At 41.8% G+C, this 18,696-nt stretch overlaps 1 protein-coding gene across 2 annotated transcripts in view; it reads right to left on the minus strand.

The window, feature by feature from the left end:
* The window catches only part of WDR26 (WD repeat domain 26), a 38,590-nt gene extending 19,900 nt beyond the window's left edge, over positions 1 to 18,690 (minus strand). The window contains exons 1-6 of one of the 2 annotated variants that reach the window (XM_034666594.1): positions 17,955 to 18,690; positions 15,997 to 16,096; positions 15,791 to 15,895; positions 10,274 to 10,410; positions 6,989 to 7,086; positions 5,712 to 5,868 (exon numbers count right to left, since the gene is read on the minus strand). In XM_034666594.1, coding sequence (XP_034522485.1) covers positions 5,712 to 5,868; positions 6,989 to 7,086; positions 10,274 to 10,410; positions 15,791 to 15,895; positions 15,997 to 16,096; positions 17,955 to 18,352 — 995 coding nt within the window. In that variant the 5' untranslated portion in view covers positions 18,353 to 18,690. The remainder of the gene's footprint in view (positions 1 to 5,711; positions 5,869 to 6,988; positions 7,087 to 10,273; positions 10,411 to 15,790; positions 15,896 to 15,996; positions 16,097 to 17,954) is intronic. The other variant, XM_011228920.3, reaches the window with a different exon arrangement.
* Between the last annotated feature and the right edge of the window lie 6 nt (positions 18,691 to 18,696).

An 18,696-nucleotide genomic window follows, 5' to 3' on the forward strand; every position in this document is an offset into this window, starting at 1 on the left:
AGAGTAATCTAATAATGAAAAAGGTGAAACAAGTAATAAAACTTCTCTGGATACAAAAACTTTAAAAATAAGATATGAATGCCTTTGTAGATCTTAATCAAGTTTACAGTGGTATGTTGAAGACAGATCATCGCAACATTAGTCAAGGCAATCTCAGGGGAAATCAGTAATCTGAAGTCTGCTTCAATGTACAATTTATTCTTTTCCCCTTTCTCAAGATTAATCAAGAGTAAAAGCATTTGTCCATCACAGAATTTTTTGGTCTGATTAAGTCAATTCATATAAATAAAAATTAATAATCAGGGTTTCAAGTTTGTATAAGTTGGCCAGCATCACGAGGAATGTGCATTTTTATTTACATAGAAGCAACCTGATGTGACAAAAACAGACGAGGCACTGTAGTCAGACAAGTTTGGGTCACAAGCTTTCATGTCTTTGGCAAGTCATTTCATTCCTCTGAGCCTCAGTTCCCTCATCTAGAAAAGGAGATTAATAGACACCTAACAGGGTTCTTCTCAGGGCAAGAAAGACATCTTCAATTCCTGGAACGCAACAGATACTCAGAGATATTTTGGGGGGAGTAGAGAAGTGCAACAGAGGGAAGGGGCTGCAATGGCTAAGAATAAAGCCTTAAGAACAGGGGTCAGCAGAGTCAGAGAGACTTTGGTTCCAGTCCTGGCTCAGCCACTTACTAGGTTGTTTCCCAGAAACCGGGAAACTCATTTAATCCAAGTCTCAAGTTTTCCAACCATAAACTAAAGAGAACAGTAGCCACCTCATGAAATTCTTTATACAAGGATGACATACAAGAATGAGATGATGAAGGTGGGGCATATACAGGGAGCCCAACACCTGGCTGCCACTTCCTCAGCGGCAGCTACTAGATGAAGGGCAAAGAACTCTACGACTTCTGACTTTGAGAGGAAAGGTGATCACAAGAGTGACTGTTTGCAGGAAGCACTTTTCAAACCATGGGTAAACTCACTTTTAAAAACCATTCTAGGGGCGCCTGGGTGGCTCAGTTGTTAAGCGTCTGCCTTTGGCTCAGGTCATGATCCCAGGGTCCTGGGATCGAGCCCTGCATCAGGCTCCCGGCTCAGCGGACAGCCTGCTTCTCCCTCTCCCACTTCCCCTGCTTGTGTTCCCTCTCTCGCTGGCTGTCTCTCTGTCAAATAAATAAATAAAATCTTAAAACAAACAAACAAAAAAACCCAATAAAAACCATTCTATCCTCCTCCAACTTCAACAGCAGCACCCTCCACTAGAGCTATCTGCGCTTAGAAAGGTTACGCACTGTTTAACGTGTAACCCAGAAGCCCTGGCCGTGTGTGGCTGCTCAGTACTTGCAGTGTGGCTAGGACACCTGAGGAACTGGATTTTTAAATGTAATTTTAATTTCTTTACTTTTAAATTTAAATGGCCACATGTAATTAGTGGCTACTTTTTGAATAGTACAGCACTCTATTAGAGTCTCTGTAAGATTATGAAAGTTATTTAAACATTAGTGCATAACTTTTCTTTCTTTTGGGGGGGAGGGGTTAGAGGGAGAGAGAATATTATTTTTTTTTTTTTGAAAAGATTTTTAAAATTTATTTATGTGACAGAGAGAAAGCCAGCGAGAGAGGGAATACAGCAGGGGAGTGGGAGAGGAAGAAGCAGGCTCCCAGCGGAGGAGCCCGATGTGGGACTCAATCCCGCAATGTCGGGATCATGCCCTGAGCCGAAAACAGACGCTTAACGACTGTGCTACCCAAGCGCCCCGGGAGAGAAAATCTTAAGCAGACTCTGCCCTGAACTCGAGCCTGATGTGGGGCTTGATCTCACGACCCCAAGAAAATGACCTGAACCGAAACTGGGAGCAGACGTTCAACTCACTGTGCCACCCAGGCGCCCCATAAATGTTTCTCTTTTTAACTGAAGTACAGCTGACATGTAACAGTAAATTAGTTTCAGGTGTACAACAGTGACTCTACCACTATACACACACTACAAAATGTCCACCACAAGTCTATTAGAGTGTTGTTGACTAGATCACCTGCGCTGTGCTTTTCATCCCCATGACTTGATAAACTTTAAAATCTATCTTAAAAAGTGGTCTTTCCTATTTTTTCCCCAACCAATCTATAATTTAAAAATGTATTTTATCAGTTCACCAGCCTGATAAGTAATATATATTTAAAACTAAACTAACATTCATTGTTGGGCACACACAGAATCTACCTTGACATCTGGCTATATGGAGGCTGATTTAAATTTTCAGATTGTCAAAAAACTGCTTTAATTTTAAATTATTATTCTATACGTGAACTTAAACAGAATCGATACCAGTTGACATTTATTAAGCACTTACTAGATGCCAAGCACTATGCTACATGTTTGTAAATAGTACTGCTAATTCTCAAAACCACCTTGCAAGGCAAGTACTATCTCCATCTTCATGAGGCTCGAAGAGGACAAGTCACTTAAATACCATAAACTGGTAACTGAATTAGGTTTAAATTTGTGGCTGACTCTCCAACACCAGTTTTCTTTCAAATATCATTTTTTAAACTGCATTTTTCAAGATCCCGTTGGATAAAATTCCAGTCACAATAAGTACTTTCGATATCAACAACTGTTTCCCCACCTCTTACAGGCAGTAATCAATAATGATGTCCTTTACTCAATAAGAAACACTTTACATTTAGGCACAAAATACACAATAATTCGAAAGAGTAAAATTGATCATGAATGAAAAGATAGATCTAAAATCAGAGTTGTAAAATGTCCTTAAGGAAGGACCATTTCATAATCAGAATTTAGGGCACGAATAATCCAGTCTATTCACAATCAGTTGTAACTGCAAGTCATTAAAGGGGTATTTAAATTAACATTATTGTTATTATTTAAATCTTTGAAAAAGACTAATTAACAGCCCAGGTTTACTAAAAGCCTAATTTTAAACGTATACAAATGAAAGTTGATGACTTTGTTTTTCAAGTAAATTTAAAATTTAAGATGGTGTTAAAAAAATATCAGTACCTTCCCAAATAAAATTGAATAGTATAGTATTGTAATTAAATTGAATCTTAACATTTTAAGTTTCCATAAATATTTCCTAATAATCCTTTACTAAAAAATGAACACTTATAAAGTTACCTGTGGAAACATCCTTCCACTGGTTGCTGGTGAAAAAACCCCATTAAATTTAACCAATATATATGTATACATATATAACCAAATACACATATAACCAAAATATATGTATACACTGTGAAAAATACAAATACATAATCTAATGAAACTCTTCAGTGCTGATTTGGGTTTTAAAAAGTTACAGTTCACTTATTCATAATCAATTCTCTATTCTCCAGAGAAAAGTGAGAAAACTTTGTATTTAGATTTCAATGCTAAAAATTACTTTATAAGGAGTTTTCTAGTTTCAGTGCTAATCTAATTTCTACAAGGGAGTAAAGCAGATATTAAAAAATATCAACCTTTCTTCTGAAGACCTCTAGATGAAAGGGGAATACTAGGAATTTAATCACATTCAGGTTTTCTTTTTCCAGTTCAGCAAATCCGTAAAGACTGCACACACTAACTTCTTGCCGGACACATCCCTCCTCAGTGTCTGACTCTGACAGTCTGGCTTGGACAGGCTGGGGAGATGGCAGCCCCTCACGGAGATCGGGAATTCAAGAGGAAAAGCAGACTTTGCAGGACAGTAAGAGGAGAGGGAAGTTCTACTTCTGACATGTTGTGTGTAACGTACTCAAGCAACGCACACAGTTGCATGAAGGTCAAAAGGAGATCAAGCCTGCGGCTCTACCCCAGACCTGGCCTCCATCAGAACCTAAAGGAGGAGGGTGGGAAGACAAAGAAACCTTCTGGAACACACCCTTATTAAAGGGATAGGTACAAAGGAGGAGCCTAAGGAGCAGCCAACAGTGAAACGGAGTCTGCAATGTTTTCGAAGTCAAAGGAACAGTTTCAAGGCAAAGTAGTCAATACTATAGAAAGGTCTGGATGTAGTCTGCAAAGTAGTCACTGGATTTAATAAAGAAGTTGTTCCTCACCAACACCAGCAACAGCTGTGGTGGTGTGTTGGCTGCAGAAATCTGAAGAGTGAAGGACACAGATACTGTGAATGCAGAGAAGGGCGTTACTTTAAGCAGCAGCCTCTAAGGCGAGCGTGTGCGCGCACGTGTAGTGGTGACTGGCAGAACCACAAAGTTTTGTTTTGTTTTTAGAAGACTATTGGGAAGCCCTGTCAATCAGTGGTTAGTTCTGAAGAGCATGAACTTTCATTCCTATGCAAACCTCAGGAGTGCTTTCTACACAGCTTTACAGGAGAGGTTGATCCCTGTTCTGAGGGGGAAAAAGTCGGACTAAACATTTTCCATGATTTCCTTTCACAGGTACTGTAATAGAAATCAAGGCACTTAGGAAACACGTAGGTCACATTCTCCTAGATTTCAGTTTCCACTGACACCTCCTGAACCATAAAGTCTACCCTAAATCCTTTTCACTGCATTCCACCAGCAACACATTAACAAATCAAAAAATGGTTTGGGTTCACATCTGCCTTAATTTTAACACTGGTCTCAAATTCTCTAGAGGAGCCATAAAGGATAAAACCATATACTCTTTTAAAATCTATACTCTCCTACCTCTATTCTGAAACTCAATGACAAGATTAAAAAATTCTCCTAAGCAAGTTAAGAACACAATCAAAAGTGGCAAAAAGGAAAAGGATCTCTAATCACTTTGTTTTAGAACATTTAAGACGCACACCATGTAATTATCCAGTACTAACGTACTTAAGTCACTTAAAGCCAACGGCTCGATCATCCTCAGGTTTTCGCTGCATTTCGGGAGGGATAGGTGAGAACTCGACCACATGTGAAGCAGTTTATGCACACATGTGCTCGACATCACCTCCAGTCACAGCGCACATGCCCAAAATATCTACGGTTATTCCCAAAGCCCGCACGTGGTCTACACTCTGGTCCTGCCTACCCAGGCCACTTTCAGTACTTGGTCAATGATCTCTGCTGAAGAAACTGGGCACGTGTACTACAGCTGTTCATGTGGGGTACCCCAGACCCAAATCATTTCCCTCCTGAAGTCTGAAAGTTCAGAATTAATTTTTCAGTATCTGAAAAATTAAAGTTCTGCTTTATTTTTGGAGATCGTCATTAAGATAGCAGGCACATTTTCACTGAGAATACTCCTAATACCTAAAGTGGAGCTGAATTATGGACATGGACAACTGCGATAACAAAACCCCAAGAGAAAATACTTTGAACCAAGTATTTCCATGATCTTTATGGGCAGAAAATAATCAGGGTCCTTGTTAAAATAGCCACAACGTCCAGAAAAAGTTAGTCTGTGACTTCCGGCGTCCAAGGACAGCAGACCCTCCGGTCGCCGGCATCCCCGTCCAACACACTCACAAGCCCTCACAAAGATGGCTGGACAGACACAAAGACCAACCAACCCCCAGACAAGAAGAGGAAAACTAGGCTTTCCAGCTTCCCAAGATGTGGTTCACTGCACAAACGTGTGCAAATTTCTCTTCCAGTGTCCCCGTCAGTAGGTTCTAGCTGTGCTAGGGAATGCTAACTCAGACCTAAATGGTTTCACAGCGACCGGTTCAAGCTCCCAACAAGAAGACATTTGAACAGAGCTGATGCTGAGTCTGTGACACGTAGAAGTCGTCTTTCTCTTACCTACTACACACATGATCTATAAGCAGAGACACGGAATCTAGGTTACTGTCGAGTTTGGTATTGTGATACAGGCACCGGTCCCGCTGCAGCTCCACCGCCTGCCGCAGGAGAGTCTGTAACCGCCGCGGGGGGAGCATCACTGACGGTGGCAAATACGCTGGAAGACATTTTCAAAAAGAGAAGTAACAATAAGCATTAAAATAACAAGATGGTATAACCTCTGATTTAAGACATTTGTTCCCCCTTCTGTGGCACCTGGCCCCGCCCTAAAAATATTATGTCCCTTAAGAGCAGTGGCAGGAGAGGCGACATAGCAGGAGCTTTAGGAGTATTTGTTGGCAGCTACGGTGATGTTGCCACAAAACTGAACAGACAGGATGACTTTAATTTGTATGTGAATTTCTAAAAACAAACAAAAACATAAAGTAACCCCCCCAAAACCCCACTACCAAGAAACCCCCCCCGAAAAGCCAGTGACAATGGAGAGAAAATCTGAAGATGGCCGTGTACTAGAGGGAGACTAAGCATCACTGACAGTGTGAGAGAAACCCCCCCCCAACAAAGGACCAGCTGACACGTGCAGACAGGTGCCAGGTCTCATCAGATTGCTTCTAATGCCGAAGATCCTGTGAAAACTCAGGCAATGACTGGTGGTTTGATGCGGATACCCATCTCTTCCATGCCTCACACCTCCCCAACCACACGGTTTTCTGATTCTTAGGATCTCTACCGCCACACCTCAACGTGAAACACATAGAACAACATGATTTAACCTGAGAGGGAAAAAAGCTCTTCTCTGTAAGTGTGGCAAAAATAAAACCTCTACTCTAATCTGGAAGTTATATATAACATATCTGAGGTGGGGGGCAGAGAGGAAAACAGTTTACTTAAACCTGGGCCTTCCTATTGAAATCAACAAATATTTAAAACACTTGTAGTTTACATTTTGGGTTTATGTATTTTTTCTTCCAACCACAACACTTTCCCCCCAAACAAAATCTTAACGGGAGCATTACTGCATAGCACAAATTAAGAGAGAACTGCTCTGGGACCTGCGCCCTCTCCCCTGACTCCCAAGGAGGTGAGCTGCTTCTCAGACTCCATGGCAGAGTTTAGAAACCTTTGCTTTAAAGGGCTTAATGGACTTTCCCTTCTTCCTCATGTAACTGCTCACTGGTCACTGAGAGTGCGTCTGGACGCAAGTCTTCCTGATCAATTCACAGTATCTCTTTCTAATTAAGAGAACGCACAGAAACATCAAAAAATAAGACTCTTACTCTGCAGTTTGTCCAACAGTTTGGATCGGGAAGCTGTTCCTTTGCCTTCCCATTCTGCTTTTGCACGTAGGTCTTCTGCATGGCTACACATCAGATACCTAAAAACAGGACAGAGAAAGCACCAAATATCAAACACTTTTCTTTGGGTAACATTATAATAATTTTTCATAATTGAAAAATATCGATCATACGTTTACTAAGAAATATCTATCAAGTTCTTACTAAGAAATACATATCAAGAAGAAATTTCTACAGTGGACCCAATACATTAATACAACCTGGCACCCGGATATATTTACTAAAATGTAATACAACTGTAATAGCAAAACACGTAATGGTATTGTTATGACGTATTATCATGTTAGTAGAACATATTCCCTCGTCTGTTATCATACGTCATTCTGTACACGGGGCTCTTACTGGGCACCAGGCTCGGTCCCAAGCACTCCACATGGACTACTTTACTGAACGTGTGCCACAATCCTGGGTGAAGCGAACAGTGGGATTCTAACTTCACAAATGAACCACCCAAGACACAGAAAGCTTAAGTAACCAGCTTAGGGTTAAGAGGCAAAAAAAGGGGATATGAACTCAGGCATTTTTAGCTGCAAAACTTGCTCTTAACTACTAAGCTAACTGAATTGCTTCGCAGTAGTAAAACAAAACTCCCCCCAAACCCCAAATAAAACAAAAAACCCTTCAAAGATATTTACACTAAGTTAATTAAACAAAAACAACATACCTTCAAGAGTTTATCATAAACGTCACTCAAGAAATGGTATAATTGGATAATCATCCTTGGGTCATCCTGTGAAAGGTATTGAGATCCCAAAGCAGAAACTTTGGGAACTGTTTTATTACTCACTATATGTGCCGAAGGAGGCATAAACGCTAAAGTCATGGATTCTGGAGAATACATGATGCCCCCTGCTGGAAGTGTGACCCTGACCTTGTTCTGGCTCTTCTCAGAAGAACTGGCTTTAAAAGTAAAAGAAGTGAAGGCATTATTCAGACATGGAGATTAGATCTGGTGAGTAACTCTCCTGCTACTTTGTCTGGTACTCTGTTCTCAGATCTGTTCTTCTCACTTGTAAAAAGGGCATTAAATAGGGAAGTAAGGATTAACTAAGATAGAGTATACAAAGTACTTGGTCCACTATCTGGCATACAGGTAGAGCTTAACGAATGGTAACAGAAGTATCAGAAACCTCTCAGTTGATGTGTCACCTCCTCTTTTTCTCAACTGCATGAAGCAAATTGCATTCAGCGCTGAATAAGTTACTCGCCTCTTATCCAGGAGCAGAGTTGCTCTCTTGCAATTTATTTAGTATTGGGTGTCTTAGCAGATGAGAGCTTAACTTTGTCTTACTAGCATGAGTAACTTGAGTCAAAATACGCTACAAAAGAAGCTTGATGTTGCAAAACTAATGGTTTCTAAAATACCTTTTTGGGGGTAAAATTATTATTAATACTTTTATGGAAAAATTGTTCACTTTTTAAATTCTGCAAAAGACACCTATGATTGCGTTTGCCCCTTTTGCAAATATACATTACACCTTAAGGGTTTCAAAAGAAATATCTGTTTATGGGAAGCTATGTGGCGTAACTGAAAAGACACTGGGCCAATGGGAAAAAAACCCTGGGTCCTTATGCCAACTCCACATCTGGCCACCTTTGGGCCATTTCCTTATGGGGAACAGTCAAGGGATACATTGGGCGAAGTTCATTTTGGAATCAAAACTACATGATTAAGTTACACGTTCTGTTACCACAGCAAGAAAAAATTCATCATGTGAATAGTGTTTAGGTGACACAGAAATCAGACACCTTATCAAAGAGGTAAACAGAACCAAGTAATCTGTCAGCTATGGTAGTAAAAGACCCAGCATGCTGCACCATTCGAAGATGTAGTGGGTGAGGACCAGTGATTCCGCCATCAGTCAAACCAGGCCTGGAATCCTGGTGCTCTGCTTTATCAACCGTATCATGGACTGGTTACTTCACTTCTCTGAGGTTCCGTTTCCCTTTCCTCAAAAATCCTAAAATGAACCCTATACTTCTTTGGGTCCATCGTCCTGTCCATTACTTTGCATCTGAAAACTCGTTATGTGTCAATGTTGTTCTAGAGGCCTGGGCCATGTCATATAAAAAAAAAATAAAATAAAAACAGTGAGGTGACAAGAGAACACCTGGTAGGTCGTTTTAGGAGAGGATGTTTGGGCTGGGACCTGAGCACCTAATAGCCAGCTGTGGAAAGATTAGGGGAAGAACATTTAAGATAAAGGGAAGTGTGAGTGGCTTGGCCAGTTAAGGAACAGAAGAAACATTAATGTCGCTAGAGAGTAAATGAAGGAAGGAAAAGATGGCGGGGAAAAGGTCAGGGACTCCGTAGGCTTGAGCAGAGATTCTGGATTTTAAGGGTGCTAGAAAGCCAATGGGAAGTTTTAAGAAAGGGCGAGAAATGGCTTAATGTATGGTTTTACTTCTGTATTTATCTGGCTGCTATGTGAAATGTGCATCGTTAAGGGAGTAGAGTGAAAGAATGGGACTCGCGAGAATAGAATTTGTGGAGATGGAGAGAAATGGACAAATCTGGGATGTTTTAGAGTTTGGCCAATATAGGTCAGAGTTAAAAGATTTAAGAAATGCAAGGATGAGGTTTGTTTTTTGTTTGGACAAAGGTCTTACTATTTACTGAGATGGGAAAACTAGAGGAGGAGGGGGTGGGGGTGGGGGAGCCTGGATTCGAGAAGCTCGCTGTGAACATACATCTCTGAGACACCTAAATGCAGACTGTCAAGGAGGCAGTCAGATACATACACCCGGGACCTGAGGTGAGAGCCTCCGGCAGACAGACGGTGTGTGAGGGGACTTAGCGGGGTGTGTGGAGAACAGAAGGGGGGGTCCAGATCTGAGGCCTTGGCCCCCTGACATGGAAAAGAATGGACATGAAGATCAAGGGAGAGCATGTGCAGGAAATGCTCAGCAAGGACCCAGGGTGGGACAGGTGCACGTTAGGAAGAACGTCCCACACCGCTCACTGGAAGCTTCGCCGTTCACTGTGTGCACAGAAGCTTATGCCACAGGGTTTTACAGAAGACTATGAAATGGCAATACGTGTTTCTTCTTTCTTTCACCCACTTAAGTATCTAAGATGCAATGCTTCCCAGGAGGACAAAGGTAGCTTGAATGCGTTTAAATGCGTGTATCCAGACAAGTATCATCCAGGGACTTAGCACGATTCCGACTGTCCATCACCCCGGCGTCAGGAGCTGGCATCCTTACCCGCTGAGGACGTGAATGCGCTCCGTGTTGTACTTCAGGGGTGTCAACTCGCAGCGCAGGACTTGAAGCGCCTCCAGGACCTTGCCGTCCTCCAGGTACTCCAGGTACTTCTGCTGCAGCAGCAAAAACTTCATCCTCTGACAGGACAGAAAGCAGCGGTTAGGGGAAAAAAGTTGACGGAAGGTTCAGAAAATGTTTGTACCTAAACAGAACAGTAGAAACCATTCTACTATGCCCTTTGAAAATAACGTCTTACAACGCTTTAAGATGACTCAAACTACTTTGGTTTAATAGAGTCACGGTAGATTAAATGTTGACTTTGCTCAATTCCACATCTTAATAAAACTCTGCTTTGAAAAAATAATCTCAAATTAGGTAAGATCATTAGCGACCAAGGCATCAACACAGGAAAAAATAAACTCTGCCCTTAAAACATTCACCCAGAATTTCATTTCTTGCGTGAAAATTCAGAACTATTCCAGGTATTCCAATTTGTTTTCACAGTCTGACTCTTATAATAGGGCATTAGGGGGTTTTATACCACAAGTTTTCAAAAGATGTCAAGAAAACCGGTTAATGGAGGAATTACTTAAATCCTACAATGTGAGAGAAGGACTAAGCAGACCGCCAGGCAGAACCAGAGCCTTGGGGCAGAGGTCATGAAGCGTCAGGCTTGGCTTATGGAAGTAAGAAGAGCTGTCCAGCAAAAGGCCTAGGGGTCCATGTGCAGAGTGGGCTAGTGTGTGCCTGATGGCCTCACTCTCGCTAGGAGGTCTACGACACAACGCTGATCCGAAAAGTCTGCAAAAGGAGTCAGTACTTGTCTGTGTGTACTGCTAACAGCCTGATCGTTGATGCATTTAATTACAGGCACAGACAATTATGATCAGCTCTTCTCCCCCAAAAAGAACAAACTGTTTCCAGCTCATGGTGAAGCATTTTCACATTGAGTTTTTCTCTGAAATGTGTTTGGCTCTAATACTTTTCAATGTCCCTTTACCCTTATTACACTTTTAACTGGAAAGCGATCATCACGATCTTAGCAGCTTTTTTTTTTTTTTTTTTCTTTTCTAAAGAGAGATACTTATGAGTACCAAGTTGGGAATTTTTTACAATAGAAGACCACTGCCTGGAAGGATTCTTTCATCCTCTCTGCTACCTGCGGCTCTGGAGCAAAGCCGACGGAGGCAGGTACAGAAGTCAGTGGACGGAAAATGTCAGCCATATTTAGAGACCCCAAGGAATACAGTGGTCAAGATTTTAAACCTACTTGAAAGAAAAAACCAAACAATAGCTTTTTCTTCCTCAGTAAAACATTTAAATATGTATATGTTGCTGTCCCAAAATGGTGTGGAGAAATGATCATTTCTTCATAGAATTAAGAGTACCATGAACTTCTCTGCAAGATTTTCTAGTAGGGAGTATTCAGAAGAAAGGGATTACCTACAAGCCTCTAAAAATGGTTTCTAGGGAAAAGTAAACAAAACAAACCCCATCAGGTAAGTGAGACCTACATTTAAACACATCTTTTGTAAGATGCATTGCGTATGTTCAGCGGTAATCTAAACTTAAATCTGTAACTAATGAACAGAAAAAATTTCAAACTATGAGATGAGCTCCTGTAATTAGGAAAACTACAACTACTAAATTTTACACATCAAGTTAGATTGATTAATGAATACTTCAGAAACAGATCAGTTATCAAGATGCCCTGAAAAGTGTGCTGCTGTACGTGGAGCCCAAAGTTAACCTTTATTATGTCAAAGAAAAAAATACTCTGATGTCTGTCAGGTGACAAGTCAAAAGACTAATAAAATCAAAGGATTTTATATTTGAAGTTATTCTGGATATTCTCACCATTTTATCTCCTGAAAACAATTTCCACTCTTTATGGAATGTAGAGTTTATATATTTCCCTTTACTGACACTGTCACCGTTTCATTTCACACAGCGTTTCTGAGAGTTTCTCAAACTTGAGAATCATATTCAGGTGCACAATGTTTTCATTTAAATGCCGTGTGGAACCTGCCAGTATGTGTATTTGATTTCTCCACTCAATTTTCTCAGCAATTGGAAATTTGGAGAAAATTACTTTTTCATAATTTATTTTTGGGATGTCCACTGTGAGGTGCTAGGCACAGCCCCCATTCCAATGTGTGTAGGGACAGTGCCCCAAGTGCTATCTCCCCCTTATTTTCCCACCAAGATCCTGCTGGAACATGCTCCTATCTTTCTAAGGGGCAGGGGCAGGGCGGGAGAGGAGAGCATGGGGAAACTATGAGGGAGGCCCATTCAAACACCTATTTCTGGATATACAGGGCACGCTCTAAAGGCAGTGCACAGACTTTTCCAGGAGTCATTTTATCCCGATTAAGACAAAGAATATCCCCAAATGGATATCAAATCCTGTTATGTGCATGGCAACTCTTCTGCTGGCCAAGCACAGCTAGAGATTTGGTTGAAAGACAAAATGTTTATTCTCCTAAAAATCAGTTCAATTTGTATTTCGCACATATGATAAGGATGGAGATTAAAACTGCATTTTACTTCCCAAAATTTAAAGCATAAAAATGTAAACACAATTTCAAGAAAATAAACACCTTTCACAAATGATGTTAATTATTTAAAGTTTTAAAAAATCAGGTAAAACTAAAGTTTGCTGAGGTGGGGACAGAGCTTTATGAACTTTTTTTTTTTTTTTTAAGATCACAAGCTTCTTAAATGAAAAAAAAAAAAAAGAATGAGGCTGAGAAAAACAAACTGCCCTTTATATCTCCTCCCAGCTCCTAATGAGACCTCTGTGAGAGTACTTCTGTTCTTTGGTAATTTCCCAGCGTCTTTCAGCCCAGGGTGTTTGTCTGTCTCTTACTATCCTGTAGGACCATGAAAGCATGAAAGACAGCTTCACATGGTAGATCCCCTCCCCCATCCTACCTACTACTGGGACCGCTGTACCCTTTCCTCCCACTCAACTGTCCTGACATCCATGTGAAGGAAAAGTACGAGGCTAAGCAGACTATCCAGGGCGGGCTCCCGGCTAACTCAGGAGTGGTTCTGACTAACTCTGCAATAAGGTTATAACCAAGTTGTATCAATTAAACCATGACTCAGAGGAAAGGGGAAATGAATTATATTTAAACCATGGCTTTCGAAGACCTATTTAACTTTAAAAAACAGTAGTTAATTCTGTCCATGAAATTAGCATTTGGACACTTTTCTTAAGCACATTTCTATTATGCCAAAAAATAAACACAAATTTTAGACAGAGGAGTTTCCCATGTTACTTGCCTCTACTACCCTTCCAAACTCCCTCGATGTGGCAAAGCACATTTGAACCCAAACTGAAAAATGTTGATTAAGGAGCTTACTTTCCAGAAGATCCAGAGCAAATTCTGCTATTGCTGGTCTCATCTGACTGGAAACCATTAAGAAATATGGGGGGCAGGTGGGGAGGGCAGAGTAATAAAAATGTTCGGACTTAAAAAGTAAAATATAATTTTAGTCTTGATTAAATCATCAAATGTGTCAGGGCATACAATTAAAATAATTATGTTAAAAAAAAAAAGTCCCAAATAGTTGTCTTCTATGGTATTATTACAGCTACCCTTGGATTGAGTTCTCTTCTGGAGATGGAGTGGGGGAGAGGAATACATCTGAACACAAACTAGAAGGGTGAAAAAAATGCTGAACTGAATCTTAAACCTGGAGCCCCTTTCGTTGTACAAATACCTAAACAGTTTGACAGTATGAGGCTCAGCCAGAGATTTAACCTTCATCTTTTATTAGATACTGGAACGTTCTATAGTCAGAACGGGCTGTAAAAAGAAAGGACTCTTCCTCATTATCTACAACTACCTTCCTTAAGTTTACATGTTGCTTCTAATGAAGGTTTCAGGTGAGACAGTCATAATCTAAATCCAACACAGAAGCCATACATTTCTATAAACAAGTAAGAAAAAATAGGAGTAACCCTATTTAAGTTTTTACTACTAAATTACAAATCTAATTTGAAGTGAAGCTTTAAAAAAGGCAAGCAATCCTCCCAGAACTCATACATTTATTTTTCGTCTTTTAGGGTCACCTTCCATTCTGTCAGAGCTAATAATTTATGAGAAACTGCCCAATTAAAATATACTGAGGTTCCTTTTTTTTTTTTTTTTTTTTTAAATCTCAAACACACTGATAGGGAAAAATTTAGTTGCTGGGAAATGTATAGCCCTTTTAAATATAGGTGTTTATTTTAACTTCTGCGCTTTCATTTTTAATATTTAGCATGGAATTGATCATTCCATGAGTTAATTTATTACCAATCATTTGATTCCATAGTAAGTAAAAATTTTAGTTTTTAAGTATTTACTGAAAGCAAAAAATATATACTAGATCAATTTAAATTAATCCGTATTTGTTCATACTTGTTTGCACCTTCAATTCACCTGAAGTCCATTCTCTAGGATTATATATTGTATAAAATTATATTATGAACTTGAAAACTTTTGTAATTAAGATTCCCCCCTCCAAAAAACACCCAAAAACAAAAACAAGAGGCTCTATTAGGTTTACAAAGACAGCAAGATTAATCTTTGACCCAATTAAAAAAAAAATCAAAAGGTAACAGTAGTCATTTACTAATATTTAACAAACAGCTGGTTTCCCTACTTGACTTCCTATTGGCCTTCTTTCCCTCCCCCACCAGACAGGAAACTGCTTTTGACAACAAATGAATCAGCTAGAAGTTAAAAGGCCAGCAGCCAGCAGCTGATTTTTCACGGTTTCCAATGGCCAGCACTTAGAAAAACTTATCCCCCACCTCTCCCTCACCGACATCTAGGGAAGATTTAAAGTCTATCAGTAGAAAAGATTCATCAAGATTTATGAAAGAAGCTAACAGGTTAGACTATGGAACTGATCTTGTCGGGGAAATAAGGCCTGTAAGCAGAGCCCAGTGGTCCAATCCGTACACAAACTCTCCACCAGAGTGACCCACATTATACACCCTTTGACACTGTCAATGCACACAACTGGAACGTAAGAGTGGAAAATGGTGAGCACACCAAAGGAGTTGCTTTGAATTAACCATAATGCCCAAAGAATAAAAAAAACCAAAACCAAAAACCAGGACAATTAACATATCAGCTACTTAAAGCTATAGGATATACACATCCAAATACATTTCCTCTGTCAGCACGTTCAGTATAAATAATGTAGAAGTGTATTTATCTTTGATTCCACAAATATAAAACTGCTATTAACAGCACCGAAAGCATGAAGATCTTTCAATTAATTTCTAGAAGCTTAATTTATAAAGTAGGGTCAAACGACATATTTACTAAAACATGATTTTTAAAAAGATAACACTCAAAACTTTAAAACATCAACACTTATCCCAGTTTACAAACTTAATCATATGAAATTTAACTATTTTTAGGCCTTATCTTTTACAAGAGGCAGAAGCCTAGAATTATCAATAACCTATTAAAATAAGCATGAATGTGAAACTAAGAACAAAAGTGTATTTACCACAATTATTCCCAACAACGTTTGAGAGATTTCAAGTGCGCCTCTTACCACAATAGCATGAGGAGAATGCACTAAAGGCTTTAGTTCATTCAGGTCATTTTCTGCCTGCAAAAATTGGCATAAAAGAAAAACAGAAATGTCACAAAATGCACATTCCAATATATAATTTTAGCAGCAGTCACACAGCTCTATATGCCCTACTTTACCTTCTCCCAGTCTCCTTCCATGACATGATTTCGGAATTTGGTGGCAGAAGGATGTTCTAAACGACATCCTGACTCTTGCATGAGGAGATCAACAGTCTGGCTGCAGGAGAGATACAGTGTAAAAAAGACCTGGCCAACTTTTAGGATTCACTCTTCTAAATAAACTAATGTCCATAAAAACAGTTGCAAAAGTTTTCAAGCTAACCTCATGATGGAGAAAAAAAAGAAATCAATAGTTTTTTTTTTTACTGTGCTTGGCTCAACAAACTTGCATTTTTAAACGGCCACCGTGATGGAGTTTTATCTAGTCAAGCTAAAAGCCTTCTTGAAACCAGAATCAAAAGAGGTTCTTCCAATTTTTACCATTTAATGCCTCAGAAGTTTAGCGAAGTATAAAATCTCCAAGAACATGTTGTAACCCAGTGGTTAAATAAATAAAAACCAGGATCTCCGTACTAACCACGTTACAACATCTCAAAAGATAGAAACTGTTAGCTCCAGACAAGGAGAGAGAGATGACCTGGGTTAGAGAAGGGCCTTACATCCAGAAGTGATGTTTACACAGAAATTCTACTAGGTCAATCTTTAAAATTAAAATAAATTCAGCATCAAAAATCACTCTCTTTCTCTCTATACTAAAAATAGCAAATTTACTATGGTGTAGGTTCCAAACAGTCACGAGTTATTTCCTCCTGCTGCTGTCAGCTTGCTTCTTGTCTCAGTAACATGTTCTGTTAGCATTTACAAAATCTGTTTTCATACTAATCCTTCTCCTTAGGGAACAAAGTGAAATCTTTCTAAGATCTATTTCTCTTTGAGAGCTGAAAAGATTTACCAAATGCAGTTTGTCTCATCAGATATTTTGATACCTAAGAATCTCTATCAGTTTTCCCTATTTGTGTTTATGTTTTGATGCTTTTTCATTCAGCAGTTTATTTTTCAGCTAAACAGAGCGAGAAGATCTGCCAGAGAATCAAAATACTTAGGTCACCTTTAAAAAGTGCTCCTCTCACTCCCCTCTCCCCCAGAACAAATCTGTAAATCCAAAACTACACCTGGGCTACTAGCCCTGAGAGCTGCTTTTGGCCTAGGCTTCGAAGCTAGGAGACGGACTGCTGCATGTTTCCCCTCTTGGTCTTACTCTGGCTCTGCTTCACCCACCACCAGGACCTCACCTCCCCCCACCTTCCACCCCCTCGATTTTCCTTTGTGTATACCGATCGGTGGGTTCACCCTATTTTAGGTGCACAAGGCCACCTACGTTGTATTTGAAAATAAACGATTCCCCAGATCGGAGGTCCCTTTTTCACAGGCACTTTCTTGGTACTAAAGTGGGATTTCGGACGGGTTAGTGGTAGGCCTCTTGCACATACACAAGGGCCTTTAAATGACATCAACAGAGTATTTCACTCGGTAGCTCCCATCAGATTTATTCCACAACCTCCTTCCGAATTCTCCCAGCCCCTCAGTTCCCATGAACACTTGTAGGCGATTGTCTTTCCTGATTGGTGGTTGGCCTGGGTTGTCTGTCATAGCTGGGGGTGGGGAGGTGTCCCACAAAGATGCCTCTGAGATATACTTGAAAAACAAATCCTCCAAGGTTCATTATTTCCAGCAGCTCCAACGCACCCCTCCCCCACCACGCAGAGACACACTCCCGCATCTGTCTTTATTGACAGGCAATTCAGCTCCGAAGGTGTGCGGGCAGGGGGCAATGTCCGGGCTTCCTGTCCCCCTCCCCGAGCCCGCCACCGCCTGGCTCCGTCTCACGATCCGCCGGGCCCATCCATCTCCCCTCTTCCCCTGCAGGTCAGCTGCTCCCCCTGGTCCTCCCCGGGCCCAGGCCCTACGGGCCCAGCACGAATTCTCTCCCGGGCCGAGCTCCGTCCGGCCCCCCTCCCCCACGCGGCCTCCGGCCCTCAGTCGGTCCACACCAGCCGCCTGGAAAGGACACTTACTTGAGCCCTAAGCCATTCAAGTGCTGTCCTATTAGCCTAATGACATCCTCGTCGGACTGGGAGAGCCGCTTCTTCTTCTTGAGGCTGCTGCCCAGCTCCGGAGTAGCCGAGGAGGCGGCGGCGGCGGCGGCCGAGGCGGCTGCGGTGGCGGCCCCGCCGGGGACCCCGTTATTGACATTCAGGCTGTTGCTATTGTTGCTGGCGGCGGAGGGGGCGGAAGGCAGCAGCCCGTTGGCGTGGGCCAGGTCCCCCGCAGACGACGACGACGAGGGGGACGACTCCCCGTTCTGGGCCGACAGGCAGGCCAGCTCCTGGGTCTGTCCCTGGCCCCCGCCGCCCCCTCCGCCGCCGCCGCCGCCGCCGCCTCCTCCTCCTCCTCCTGCCCCGTTGGCCTGCATGATGCTGCCGCTGACCAGGCTGTGGCCGCTACTTCGGTGGGGGGCGGCGGCGGGGGCAGCGGCCGGGGGCAGTCCCACCACCACCACCACGGAGGAGGAGGAGGAGGAGGAGGACGACGACGACGACGAGGACGAGGACGACGAGGACGGAGGGGAGAGGCCTGCTCTGCCTGCCGAAGCCCCGGGCTCTCCTGCTCCCTCCGCCGCCGAGGCTCGGGGTTTCTTCCGCGGGGGCGGGGAGGCTCCGCCGGCGTCCGAGTCGGAGGAGGAGGAAGCGGAGGCCAGAGTTTCCTCGCCGAGAGAGGCCGTGGTGGGAAGCCGGCGGGGCGAGGCGGGGGCCTGGG

This window comes from Ailuropoda melanoleuca, chromosome 8 (genome assembly GCF_002007445.2).
Source record: "Ailuropoda melanoleuca isolate Jingjing chromosome 8, ASM200744v2, whole genome shotgun sequence".
Classification (NCBI taxonomy): domain Eukaryota; kingdom Metazoa; phylum Chordata; class Mammalia; order Carnivora; family Ursidae; genus Ailuropoda; species Ailuropoda melanoleuca.